Below are 14,922 nucleotides of genomic sequence, written 5' to 3' on the forward strand. Positions count from 1 at the left end.
ACAGCTCGTTTACAGTTTTGTGAATACGGGCTGTGTGCATTTCTCTGTGGATTGAGCATTTTATACTTTCACAGTATTTATATAGCACCTCAACCTGCTTTATTATAAAAAAGATATGGAATTCTCACTCACAATATGGGACCTTTAACCATTGCATGTCATTTTGTAGTATCACAATCTGCTGTATTTAGCAGGTTTATCATATTCCAGTAGTTGGCCAACGGTAAGTGAGTGTCTACCTCAGTTTGTGCTGCACCAGGGCAGCAGCAGCCCCACGGTGGTGGGGCTTCAGCCTGCCAAACTCCTTGTAGCTGCGGTAGTATTGCTGAATGAGCACGGCAGCCCTCCTGCTCTGCTGAAACTTCTTCTGTTCGTGGTAGCTGCGGAATTTACTCTGGATAAGGATGGCGGCCTGCGTCATCTTCTTATAAAGTGCATACTGCCAACAAGAACAAAACCATATGTCATGCTTTGCTGCGTGTGAATACGGCAATAGTGCTATGGTTTCACGCTGTAGTAGATGAACACAAACTGAATTCATCTGCTGGTAGTGAAGAATCTTTACCTTCAAGGCTATCCATGTTAGCTTGCAAACAGAAAAAAGGGAGATATTGTGAATGATGTACTAACATACTCTATTCTCAAAACCTCTTGAGTATGAAAAGCCTAATTAAATATATTTAAGAGTATTTAGATAATTGACTCATGAAGATATCTGCCTCCCAAAAGACTATGATAAACCCTAATTAAATCGGAGCCTGTAAACAAAAGCTCTTATTAGATGGGAGCATATTAGGACCACGTCTATGCTCTGGTGGTGCCTACCTGTTTGTATTTCTTGTAACAACGTTGAATAACAGCAGCAGCTACTTCCTGTTGCTCTCGGAGCGGCCGTCCCTGTTGGAGAGTAGAGTGGGATAAGTCAGAGGTCACAGTTGAACCTGCATTTTGCCACAAAGGATATTGGTGGCTCTGTCAAGTTGCCCTGAGGTCTCCTGCAGGCCGGAATTTGAATGCCACCCTGGCAAGAGTCCACCCCTGGTGAACTGGCCACATTGTACGCAGTGGGGAGAAGGAGGTGAACTGTTAAGCGACACAGAGCCAAAGGTCCACCTCAGTATCAGCGGGTAGACAGGCATAACAGATGACTGTAAACGACAGCGAACAGTTTGTCATATGAAAACTCATTAAAAGTAGCTGGGGGGTGGGTAGCGAGTTGAGGAATGGGATCGGGCAGGGGGAAAGGACTGGTGTGTGGAGAGCTAGTTAAAAACAGGCAGTAGCAGGCTCCATACACCTAACTAAGTGAGAGAAGCAGAGACAAAGAGAGAGGAGGAGAACATAAGCTTAATTGTGTCTAATTAGAGCGGGGATACGGGGGACAGTGCAGTCGTTCCTCTAAGCAAGGCCATGCTCTGCTCAAGGCACCTTCCCATGCTGAAACCACAGGGACATATTTGGATTTGGTTTATGTTGTCATGTGTATATGAGCAGAGGAACAGAGAATGAGACAGAGGTAGAGATAGAGTAATATTAAGCACGATTAGAAACACATGGAAGATGCTAAAGACACATATCATAACCCTGAACTTTACTGCAGAAATCAAAACTCCATAGTTTGGAACCAAATAATTGTGAACCCTTCAGCATCTCTCCAAAAGCCCAAAAGAAAACCATCTACAGTAATAATACCAGTACTAACAGTACAGCCCTGTCACTGCGGGCTGCAGTACAAACAGCATATGTCACCTGAGCACCGGGCCTGTACCTTGTACTTGCGGAAGGCAGTTTGGACTAGGCGGGCGGCCTCATACAGCTCTCTCTGCTCTGGATCTGACAGAGTCAGCTGGGCCAGGTCTCGCTCCACCTTGCTGTTGGAGGCGTTGATGAACTCACTCCAGTCAGCTGGGGATGGGAGTGTAGACCTCTCCAGTGGCCCCTCTCTCAGTGGAGAACCCCCAGGACTGAGGATGGGGTTGGACGATGGGGTCAGGGGTTCATTATACAGAGATCTGAGGAAAGAAAGAAATTGTAACTTTATTTCAGAGCCCTTTATTTCTTTTATGTATGTTTAGTATAAGAATGAAGCACAGAGTGAATATTCAAGTTTACACTACACCTGTCTATCAAACTCTTTCTACATCTAACTTATGAATACTGTCTTGCTCTTTAGTAAAGCAGTGGTCGATGTAGTAATCAAAGTCACAACAGATTGAGAGTGTTTCCATTTCCATGCCACATAAGCAATTTAAAGGCACAGTACTCAACATTCAGAACATTAATATAGCAGCAAACAACTATTTGCTATGCAAAGATATAGTGGAGTAGTAGTAGTATAGTGTCCTGAGCAGAGAATGAAGTCACTCTCTTACACAGTGTGTTGTCATCCCAGTTTTTTTGTTGTGATAGATGGTCGAGCTGTTCATGAATCTTTTCACGTATTGGTGTGAGAACTATGTGGAGGCAATCCCACACCTATTTTATTTAGTATATTTCGGAGTACAGCTCCTTTAACAACTGATAATAGAAAGTGTTATTTGTAGCTTATTTCTTTGACTGCCTACAAGTTTTGGTGAAAACTGTAGTGGGTGTAAATCAGAATAACACTGTCTCAGATAATAAGCAATCCTAGGTCATTGCCCCCTCTATCAAATAAAACAGTCTATCTTTTCAAATCGACATCCCACTAGTTTACACTTTTGAATGATCCATCGTGGCATTATGCTTAAAACAAATAACCTGTTTAAAAAGGACACACCGTACACCAAAATGCAGTTTCACTCTGACTTTAAATTGGCAGTTTAATTTACAGTATGTGTTGCGTGAGTAAGTGTTCTCTTTAAGCTTTTCTTTTTTACTGTCCACCCATCTTACTACCACAAAGTATTAACCTATTAGGACAGTACCAACGTGTAACAATACAGAAAAAAGCATGAAAGGGAGGACACACATACTGTACACGCATCCACACTTTGGCAATACAATATGCATATCTGCAATTCCCTGCCCCATGGTGCTCCTTACCGTAGGTGCATGATGCTCGGCAGCTGTTCCACATCTCCAAGGTAGTTGGCCAGCCAGTTCATGGTGTTGCTGACCCCTGACGTGTCTAAGGGCACAGAGTCCGCTGCCGTGAAGTTCTCCCTTTTGATTCTCTCCGGCGTTGCTTCTATGATGTGCTCCGCCAGAGTCATCATATTTGCCTGTTTTGTTGGAACAAACAAAGATGGGGGGGACCCACCTTGTTAATGTTTTAACACCATGTATAGTTGAGTGATTACCTATTTTGGTGACTGTAAATGATCTAGATGTGTAGATTAACTTGTTTGGCATTGTGACCAAAATGTTGACTTTAATGCTGACGTAGTGGAATAAAGTGCAAAAATTCCTAATCCTGTACTTCATCTGTTGGAGGAGTAGTTAGACTGAGATGGATGGCTGAAAGAATCCCTTGGCTATCGAAGTGGATCAATAGAGGGAGTTTATTATGCAGTGATGGTCATCGACAGAGTGCCAGGTTGGCCTGGTGCATGCCGCCTACCCAATGCAGAAGGCGGACATAAAAGAAGTGGCATGGTGCGGTTATGAACAATTTAAATCATATTTCACCATGTGTTTTTCACTGGTGACAATGTAATACATATGCATGCTACTTTTTGCATATGAAGTGTTGCCACTAAATATTCTTACTGCAGCCTCCCTCTGATAATATATATTTAACAACTGTAATATATGTACTTCATATGTGGGGCTTTTAATTAGATTTTTTTAATACCAATTTTCACCAAAAGTTTTCCCTTGATTATTTGTGCCCATGCATCCAGTTGTCTTATCGGCTGCAAGAAGGCACATCATGGCATTTATGTGATGCAGGAATTTAAATCAACAGTAAAAGGTTTTGGGCTCAGATTATTTTGAGTACACATTTGTTTATTCTCACCTGCAAGTCATCCATCTGTGTGAGACAGTCCTGGTTCTCCAGATCTTCCCGGTAGGATAATAGTTCTGCATCAGCCATTTCTCTGTCAGCCATCACCAACATGCCTAGCTGTTCCCGCTGACGCAACCGATTAACTAGTTTCTCCTTCCCCAGGCTGCTGCTTCCACTGACCCCCAACGACTTCCTCCCCATGCCGCTGCTGGAGAAATTTTCTCTGGAGGTCCATCTGGTTGTCCCTGTGCTGCCACCTGTAGACAAGCCCTTGTCTGAGCTCAGGCCCTCTGAGGACAGGCTCTTGGGGCTAGAGGACAGCTTGTGGAGCTGTTGCTGCTCCAGGCTCAGAGGAACAGACATGGCCTTGTCAGGCCGAGTCTGAAACAGTTCTGGGTTGGGTTTATGTTTTTTAGCTAGTGGGAGGTCTCTTTGGCCCTCACTGCTGTAGTAATTGGATGGCTCTGATCTGGGCCTTCTCAAGTCTGCAAAAAAAACAAAATATGTAACAATTAGCTGCAGAATACACTAACAGAAACGGAGAATAGAGGATTTTCCAGTCAGTGACTTATGTGAGGCCATCAGATTAACAAGTGTACAGTTAAAGACAGAGACAAAAAGAGAGCTGCACTGGCCTGGATTGAGGCTTGTGGTGCTGGATGTAGTTGTAGTGGTGGCGGGACCCCCTTTCTTGCCGCTGGGTGCTACTCCACTGTTGTTTGCCCAGCTGACCATCCAGCTGTCTGTGGTGGGGGTGTCAGGGGCAGGGGAGAAAGACATGCGAGTTGTGGGTGGTAGAGGGGGTGGTGGCTGCTGCTCTTCCCTTTGTAACTGCTCCAGACATTCAGCCAATTTGGTATGGCCACGAGATCGGGCAATTGAGAGGGGTAAGCGACCCAGAGAATCTGGGATAGCTAGGGCACGTCTGTCCCATTTATACAGGACCACTGCTGCATCCAGGTGACCCAGTGCACATGCCCACATCTGGAAGGAAAACATTCAGGGGAAAAAAGAAAAGAGAAGCAGAGTTAATGGGTTTCATTACACTAGAAAAAACCTCAATCTTCACCGACTACAGGTTTCTCACATGACACACAAACTAGGATTTTCTTGCTCACACTTTTCTAAAAATTCAGCTCTCTTACCAGAGGCGTGCAGGAGAAGTGATCTACATTGAGAGGATCCACTTCTAACTCCAAATCAATACTATCAGCATGTTTGGTGCTGGACAGAAGAGAGAAAACAATTAGTATCTCACTGCTATTTAGTGTGGTGCACACCAATTACAAACCGAAGCACCATTATACAGTTAGTAGAGTATTATCTTCTCACCGCCACTTGATGAGTGTCTGGATGAGGGTGGCATAGCCCTGGCCTGCAGCCAGGTGAAGGAGTGTCATGCCTCTAAAGGTCTTGGAGTGGATTAAATGTTTGGACTTGGCCCAGCAAGCTCTGCTCATCATCTTCTCACAGACCACCACGACACGACTCTCGAAGGAGCTGCTGGCCTGCGTCTGACCAGATAAACACTTACATACACAGAAGAGCATATCATTATTAGTTGTTGTATATGCCTCCTTAACGACAACGTTACTTTTTATGTATGACAAACCACAGTGTGCTTCCTGCGTACTGTCATATGTGCGTCTTTATGTACAACATACGAGTCGCGTGATTTACCTGTGACTGGCTGTTGTTGCCTCCACCTCCTCCGCCTCCTCCCCCTCCTCCTCCTCCTCCCCCAGCTCCAGTTCCTCCCCCAGCTCCACCACTCCCTGCACTGCTCGACTGCTGGTGGCTGGCCATCTCTGCCATCCTCCTCTCCATCTGCTCCAAGCGCTCCAGGATAGACATTCTGAACTGGTTATCTAGGCAAACAGTGGGACACAGAAGAAGAACACGTCAGCACACAAGTAGCATCCAGTGTGCGAAAAAGAATTTAAAAAATGTCTGTCTTTGCTTTTACCAGCACAAACAACCCTGTGTCCTGACAAGACAGATGATCACACAGTATGCACCACAAGCTGCACCAAATATGTTGCTCTGAGCAGCATTAAGACTGTCGCAGTGACTTAGGGCTTAACATCATGAGGAAAACCATCAACCATTTAAGAACAAATGCACAAGTCTATTTCTGAGCAACTGCAAAGCTGATGGGAAGTTAATAGCCTACTTTCAGCTGTGACATAAAAACCCCTTCTAATCATTATTAATCTCCCCAGAGTGTGAGTGGAAACAATAGCATCAATCATTAACTTCATCAAAACATTGTTTTTTACTAAAATAACCTTTAAAGCCCATCAATCATCTGCTAATGGCTGTCATCCCTAAACTCCTGCCTCCATCTCTCAAACACAGCCCCAGCTGACTAATACAGGTTGAATGGCCAATGAGTGGGGGCATGTTAAATGTGTCCACCCTTTCACATAGGGCTTCAGACATGCTCTGTGGGGAGTGTACAGCTGAAGGCCCTCTCCAGCTGATTAAGTACACCCTATTAGGCCAAGGAGCCCCGGCCCACCCCTGTTCCATGAGCCTGTATAGTAAGAGGACAGTACAGAATCAATCACAAATTGTATCTATCCAGAGACCTTGAAAGGCGAGCCTTTTCACACATCAAGATGGATGGAGGTGTGTAAGGCTTTGGAGGCAACTACTGCTTTGTACCCTGTGTCAGTCAGTGTGGCTCTGCTTGTTGTCTCTGCTCAGGTTTTCAGCCTTGTCAGAAATATAGAACACACTGCATAATTCAATACGTAAGTGAGGAGAGGGCAGAGCAAGTGACTTCTAAAGACTAAAATGAATTTTAATTAGTGAAACTGACACAAAAAAACAAAAACAAACAGGGTGTCACTGACACTACTGAGCAGGTTTTGATCACTACACAAAATGCATTTGAGCAGCTAATATTAAAGAACTCCACACACTTATGAACACTACAATTTAAACCTGTTGCGATATGATGATGCAAGATTATAGGAAACGAGGTTCACTGAGACATTTAGGAAACCACCTGACATACACTCATCTACACACACAGACACAAACAATGTATGCTGTGTACAGACAGTGGAATGGGATGGGCACAGAGAGCCCACTGCAGCACGGAGTATAGAAGACTGCATTAGCATTCCCCATTTAGCCACTATGAGGCCGTTTCTGTGGCAACCTGCTGCCGAGCGGTAACTAGGCGACAGGAACATGGCTGTGTGTGTATGGTCTGCCTGCGTGCTATTGGCTTATTGATGAAGGGGAGGGGAAGGACTCAGTAACCCCCCCCCCACCCCCCCCCCAAAAAAAAAAAAAATGGAGAAAGGCAAACAATGAAAAAGATTGAGTCTATAAATCTTCTTTGCTGTGCTTTTGTGTACTTGGTCTACTCTCTTTCCCAGTCTCAGTTTTGACGCTGTAGGTAGGGACCTAATGACTCTAAGCGGGGAGCCTTCACTGTACGACTTGGTGACATTTACGCTTTATGGTATGTTGGCAGTCATGGCTTAGGGCTCCATGAGGAGCTAATGTCACAGTCAGACCTCCTATAAGTCACTGTAAAAGAGGTCAAGTAACTGCTATCATTGAACACAGAAACATAATGTCACTGGCTGGTAAATGAGCGATCTCGGTGACAACATGCCTTGGAACCATGTGTGTGCTGTAGACTAGGTCAGCCGATCACTCTCTTATCAAGCAGGAAAATTTGGTGGTGGGTTTGCAACAAATTCTCCTATGTGGGATCCATCTTCACTCATCCACAATGTGACAAGTGGAAACAGGTGAGGTGAAGATTTGAGATGCTGTTTAAGACTGAGTGTCGGGAGGGGAGTCAGAGCGAGAGATAGGTCACAGCCCTACAATCTGACTCGGTAAAGGCTATGTTCTCCCTCTCCCTCTGGCTGACACGGTGGGGAGAGACATAGACGGAGAGATGGAGAAGACAGAGAGAGAGGGGATAGTTAGCGATAGGCTGACATGTCTTTGTTCAGGCCCAGTGCTGCAGTGTGCTGCAGTGCAGATGATGTCATCTCCACCTGCTGCCTGCTGCTCCAAATGCGTTGCACGTCCACTGCAGAGGGAGGATGGGGGTAGAGACGAGTGGGAGGGGAGAGGGAGGAGACATGGAAGGTGAGCAGCCAAACAGAACTGTAACAACACTGTGACGTTGTTAACGCCCTCCCACTCTCCGGTTTACTCCCTTGTGACGATGTGTGGCAGCAGACGTGGTCACTCTCACACATTTAGGGCAGACTGTAACATGCTATTTTAAAAAGCAGTTGCAAAAATGAGGCAGACCACCGCTTATTATATTGACAACACTGGCCGATTCATCAGCCAAGGTGTGAACTTACAGCTGCCACGACACAAATATGCTTTCCAGAGCAAAGCTAAGTTTCTGCAAATGAGTCCAGTTCACTCACTTGTGGAGATGTCTTGTACATCTTCCCATTGCTTTTGGTTATGTATTCCCCTGCAGGACTTGGACGCTTGCTAACTTTCCCAGTCCTAATTGGATATGAAAACTCTTCACATTCCTAATTCAAAAACTACACTCATTTTCATGCTCCATCAATTCTCTCACACTTGTATCTACCAGGACTCTGTTGTGGGTCTTACTGTGGAGTTTTAAGTGTTATCTAGAGAGAGTTACCTAAATGAGAACAGATAAGAAAATAAGTATTTTTCTGTCCAAAACAATTACAGTGCACTTTTTGAAATTACAGGGAATATGCGGATAAATGATGACCTGTTTTGTCTCACCTCTGAAACAAAAGCCTGAAGTAAATGGGAAAATACCACACTTCTGATCTTTTCATAGATTGAAAGTTTTCTTGCCTAAAATGGGAACATTACATATCTAGAGTGAAACTACCACACTATACTCATTGACAAGAGGTCTTGAACGTTCATGACCGATATCGCAAATGATTAATTTTGTCACTTGTTTTGGGACTGACTCTCGTTAGAATAAATTACTAGTGTTGTCATCATGGGACGCACCAGACACTGGCCCATGACCTGGCCCTGTCACACAGATTAAGAAGATGTGCTTAATGGAAAAAGTTACACATCTACTAAGTGAGTTCTGTATAAAATCCATGGCATAAGTATACTTTCTGCATGATATATCCAGCGCCAGATCTCTGTGGCTCTGCCGTTGCTTCTTATTAGCTTCTCTCAAAGGAGACAGCACAGGACCTGTGCATTGGGCTTAAACCCAACACAATGTCACAGCACTGCCCCATTTGAGCTGCCTCATCTCTGGGACATGGCAGCAGCTCCTCATGAGACAGGTTGATATAAAGACAGATAGGGAAAGGAAGGACAGGGCTGAATGAGAGCAGGAGGAAGGGAGGAAGAAGACAGCAGAGGATATTACAGGTAAAGAAAGGACAAGGGTGAAGTGAGATGAGAAGACAGGAGTTGGGTTATTCATAGAGTGAACTTCTGATAGAGTGTGGGAGGACATCTTTAATTCTCACTTCTAAACCTCTGGTTGTGTCACGCCAATCAAGTTTTATGCTGGACCTCATTATTGCTCTGCAGCCAGTCAACTTCTCACATGTAACCCCGCAGAGAGACCGGAGGCCAGCCTCCCTCTGGGTCTCTGTGTGAGCTGACTGACAGGGGCTGGTATTTGTGACTGTGCAGGGGAAGGGGCCAGGCCATCTGGCAGCAGCCCTCACAGCTGGAACACATGGCTGTCTGTTGATCAAAGGCTGACTTTACTTTCACATAGTGTGTTTTTCTTTTTTTTCCTGTTAGCAGAGCGAGAACACAGGATTTAAATTATTCAAAGAACAATATTGTATGTGATAGTAGCATATTTCTTTCTAACGTCTTGTCATGGAATCAAATCAATTTGAAGATGCTATCTATCCATCAATCCATCCATCTGCTATATGACTGCCTGTTCAGGGTCGCAGGACGGGGGGCTTGGGGTGACAAGCAGGATACCTTGACAGGTCGTCAATCCATCTATCCAATCCAGGCTAACACACATAACAGACAATTTCATTTAGACCCTATAATAACCTCTTTGGACGGTTGCAGGAAGCAGGATCACCTGAAGGAACATGTAGACTCCACATAGAAGCAAACTAGAATGGCACATGGGGAGCGGACCTCCGATAAGGCCGGTGGTGCATTTACATGCTCATGTCAATGTCACACATTGGGAAGTCGTTCTTTCGTCTTTGGTGTGTTCATGAGAATTTAGTCGGGATGGACGCACATGAATGCAGCACAAATGCCTCGCAAAGTTAACAAGAGCGAAAAATAATTTGTGTATCCGCCCCGTGATTCGGATAGGCTGCAAAATTTTATGGGCTCTTCCTTTTCTTTACACCCTTCCACCACGTTTCTTGAACATTGGGCCAGTATTTTATTTCAGAATTCTGCCGAAAGATAAACAAACAAACAAACAACAAACAAACCAAGCCGCAAACATGAACTCCTCTGCAGAGGTAATGAAATGAACACTACAGATTCATACAGATTTTGTGTTGAATTTTGCCATTACAATGCTGGAAAACATGCTCACTGTTTTCTCTCTTTTAGGTGATTTTCCATGTTTTATATGCCCTGTCCGTCCAGCCAAAATCAGTTGTCAGAGGGAAAATGTTCTCATAGCTTAACTGCATATTCAAACAACACTGTGCAACCTGTACAAGAGCGGTAAGAGCGGAAGTCCTTCGCACACAAGGCAATCACCATTAATGTCAACATTTTGATTTCATATCTAAAAACACAGGTTAAGCCAGCAAGATACCAGCATCACTGGAATTACTGTCTTGCATTTTATCATTGAATTACAACAGCAACAGGTGTATTCTGAGGCATTTGTCCTGTCAGAAAATTATGTCTCACCACTGTTTCCAAAGAGAATTTATTCTCGAGCATATACAGCAGTTTAATGGCCGAAAACAAAGGTCACAATACTTGAACAGTACTTTTCTATTCTGCCATAAAGGTGAAGCAGCTCTTAACCTACTGGCATTTGTCCAGATATATAGGTCAATATGAGAAGTCTCAGCGCTGAACAGATACATTGTGTCATATTGAAGGTAAAATGCCAAGAATGCACACCATGGGGATTCACTGTCATTCACTATCTCACTGATAGAGTAATACGATATTGGCTTTTTTGTCGTGAAAAGTAGGGTAGGTTGATTGTTTATAGATTGACAGTAACAAGTACATATCATTAGCTTCCACTTTACATAAACAACTATATGCTGCTTGACACATCAGCTGCAGGCAGGAGAGCAAATCCGAGATGAGAGGAGAAATAATTTCAAAGATTAATCAATCTGATATAAAACACCACAACCCAAGGGACAGGACATCTCCAAAGCTTTCCAATAATAGTAAGACAACACAGTTAGGCTAAATGCATTCACATGGTTCTCAGCCTGTTTCTCTAAATCTTTTCCCACATTAAACTTAAAATTATATTCCTGTCTTTTGTCACACACTAGAATCTTTTATTATACTCTAGCAACAATTGTAATTTACAAGTGAGGACAGACAGCAGAGTGAATAGAGATAGATAGACATTTTATCTGAGTGTGATATGATTGAGTCCACATATATTACCCCCTCTATTTTAATTTGGGTTAATGATACCTCAGAGGGATACAACTGCACAGCATGATCAGGGAGTGAACCTGAATTAAATTAGCACATTAGCAGACTGGCCAACAAAACATAGCATAAAAGAAGCTTTCCCTAGATTATAGTTATTAATATACTGTACAATTAGCTCAGAAAACAGGACAATAAATTACCCCCTTGTGCTATAGAAGCAGACTGGAGCCTGTTAGCACAGAGATGGAGAATATAATGCATATTTCAAATCACAGACAGATTCTGATGCATACTATAATGTAATCTAATGCAAGCCTCAAACTATAGCTTTAAAACTTACCAAAGGCTTTCATGACACCTATTTGACAGCCCCACCACAAATTGTGTACTTTGCTGTAACTATTTCCTGTAATATGCTGCCTGGAGAATGCCATTCTTCAAGCCCCTGGAGGGTTTAGGCAATTCTCTTTCACATTCACCTGCGTATTATATATATTATATCTTTTAAAAAATGTGTTAATAAAGAAACAAACATTTCTTGGAGGTAATATTCAATGCATTACTTGTATATTGTATTGTATAAGAAAGATAGCTGAATCCTAGCTGATTTTTATCTCTACTCGCTATATCTCAGACAAACTATAAGGTTAAATAAATAAAGTAGCATCACTGTAAGAAAGCAATAGTATAATAGGAGTCAGTCACCAACAGAATAGTCAAAAATGATGTGCTCTCTACAAATGACTGTTTCTCTTTATATGTACCTATCTCTTTAAAACCTCTAGTCTGGGGTGATCCATCACCTTTAGGTGTAAGCATTCCCACGGCACTGCTGCTGTTACTAGTACTACTATGATTGCTTCTGTTATTACTACAACAGTAACACATGAAAACATCAACTTATAATACTGCTGTTTTTAAAATATATATTATTATAGGTATTTAATGTCCCAGAGGGGGGGAAACCTTTTTTCACAGCCTACACATGTTCATGCCCCCATGATAAATGCAACACAGCTGACATAATGGATACATATACATATATATATATATATATACATCCATGTCCCTAGATGTAAACAAACATATACGTACATACTGTACACATGTCCACACGCTCATGTATATATATATGCACACACACATATCTATACAGTGTCCATTGTGTCATTTTATTTGGGGATATGGCAAAGGGGGCAATACTCCTGCTAAAGTGATATTATAAAAAAAAAAACGAATGCTGCTCGTGCTTCTGCAACAAGCACACAACTACTACTATAGTAGTGCTACTACTAGTACAACTCAACTAATACATTGTTTTGTGTAGTTAAACCAAGATGCAAACTGTTCCTACTTCTGCCAGTTATGCTAAGTAAACCACTTTACATCAAAAAGTGGTAGCAAAATAGCTTTACTTGACATTAGAACAATGTATGCAAATGCATTAGACCTAGATGTAAAACATACAAAAGCACTGTTCATGATTCATCAACTTCTTCAAAACAAATTCTGCAAGACCTTGCAATTTTGGTCTGTTTTATTGTGTCTTTTTCACAATTCTTCTAAAGAGGCTATAAGCAATATGAGCAAAGTGTTTTGTTTCATGCATTGAATATGGGAACTTCACAGACAAGCAACAGGTAGAGTAATGTATATCTGTAATTCTCTCACTGTAAATGGTAAAGGAAAGCGCTCAGCTAAAGCAAAGTTTGGTGGCTGAACAGTGTTAACGTGGAGTCGCTGTTCACAGATGTGTGGTGCTGAAACGCTCAGCAGCCTCATGGACTCATGGACTACTGTAGCAACGTGGTTTTTATTTCTACCTATTTTAACTGTTTAATTACTCCATGCTATTGATAAGATAAGCCTTGAATGGAATCTGAACTACAAACAGCATAAGTAGATTTCAGGGACGAGTTTCTGGCCCCAATAACCTGAGCATCAGTCAGGGATGCGACAACCCTCTAATGCGCTATAGCAACTGCCACACTTTCAACAACACGTGAAACAACACTTGCAGCTGACAACAGCCTGAGAGACAGTGGCCCTATAGTTCAACATAACAAACAGACGAAAACTGTCAAGAAACAGACGCAGGTTTTGTAAGAAGTACCAGACTTTAAAAAACAGCTGCACAAGAGCTTTAAGTATAACTTAATTTGCTATTAAAAATTCCATAAAAAAACAAAAACTGTTATTTGTCTCTGAAGGCATCTTGGGGAGTCTTAAATATGCCCAAGCACTAGTCGTGAGTCAGGAGTTGGCTACTATCAACGTCAACTCTCCGGTGCTCTGCAATGAGGCAGAGTCACATGAAACACTTGAAGAAAGCATGTGGCTAAAATAGACCATTTCTGTAAAACTCTGCTACAGCGCAGACAAAGCTGGACTACATTAAGACACATTAACGTAGCATGCGGGATGTTTGAAGAAACATGTGACTTAACTTCTTCTGACATACACGAGAAAGGCACAGAACACGAAAACAGCCTGAACACAACACAAACACAGCACAGCACAGCACAGCACTACAACCATAGGTTGAACTAAACACTTCTAACCTTCTATCTTATTTTCCATTGGTAGAGTCCACCTCAAAGCCAAAAACACTGCCTCTTTTGTCTTTTAGGAGATGCAGGTGTCATTCACAGGCATCCTGACCCAAAGAAGTCCAACCAAAGCTGCATTTCACTCAAATTGCAGCTTTGCCCCCACAGCCTCACGGTCAGGCTACTGCATGGTGTTAACCGGAGAAACAATAAAAATATATATCCTTGGTGTAGACTGAATCTCAATCTCAACAGAGCACTCGTCAACAATAGAACAAAGTGAGGGAAACGAGCGGCGTGAGGGGAGAGAGAGAGAGAGAGAGAAAGAGGGAGGGAGAGAGACCGCTCACTACTCTTCTTCCTCTAATAGCCCCCTCCTCCTCTTCACTTGTTTCACCTCACACACATACACACTTTCCTTGTGTTTCTAGTAGTCGCTGCTATCCCAGCCTGCAGTAAAATGACAAATACCGCTGCTAGGAGACGGTGTGCGCACGTGCCGCCGGTAAACAGACGCCCTAATTCCCGTTCGCTGCGGTCCTGCTCCTAAAAGCTCGCCCCTTATCCTATTGTTATTATTGCTTATTTGGCTTGTTATAGTAATATTAAGCATTGCTAATCAAATAGATCCACTCTGCTCGACGCGCGAGGCTGTTAAGTCGGTTCACTGTGCGCCTGCAGGGAGTCTCTCGCACACCAGAGAAAGTCGGTACAAACGTTCAAAACACGACTGGATTCGACCTCCCCCCTAACCAGGCTGCCCGTCTCAGACTAAATCTTGCTCTGTTTGCGGTAGTTTACCATGTTTACCCAAACACGCCCACTCCTCCGCTCCTGCATTGTGTGTACACGATCTGC

At 43.1% G+C, this 14,922-nt stretch overlaps 1 protein-coding gene across 1 annotated transcript in view; it reads right to left on the minus strand.

The window, feature by feature from the left end:
• The window catches only part of camta1a (calmodulin binding transcription activator 1a), a gene marked incomplete at both ends in the record, with an annotated part of 289,669 nt that overhangs the window by 2,994 nt on the left and 271,753 nt on the right, over positions 1-14,922 (minus strand). The window contains 10 exon segments of the mRNA XM_083920379.1: positions 240-439; positions 566-586; positions 826-897; positions 1,769-2,012; positions 3,025-3,203; positions 3,941-4,416; positions 4,567-4,915; positions 5,077-5,155; positions 5,264-5,460; positions 5,612-5,799. Of these exon segments, the coding sequence (XP_083776505.1) occupies positions 240-439; positions 566-586; positions 826-897; positions 1,769-2,012; positions 3,025-3,203; positions 3,941-4,416; positions 4,567-4,915; positions 5,077-5,155; positions 5,264-5,460; positions 5,612-5,799 (2,005 nt within the window).

This window comes from Echiichthys vipera (assembly GCF_963691815.1).
Source record: "Echiichthys vipera genome assembly, chromosome: 9".
NCBI lineage: Eukaryota > Metazoa > Chordata > Actinopteri > Perciformes > Trachinidae > Echiichthys > Echiichthys vipera.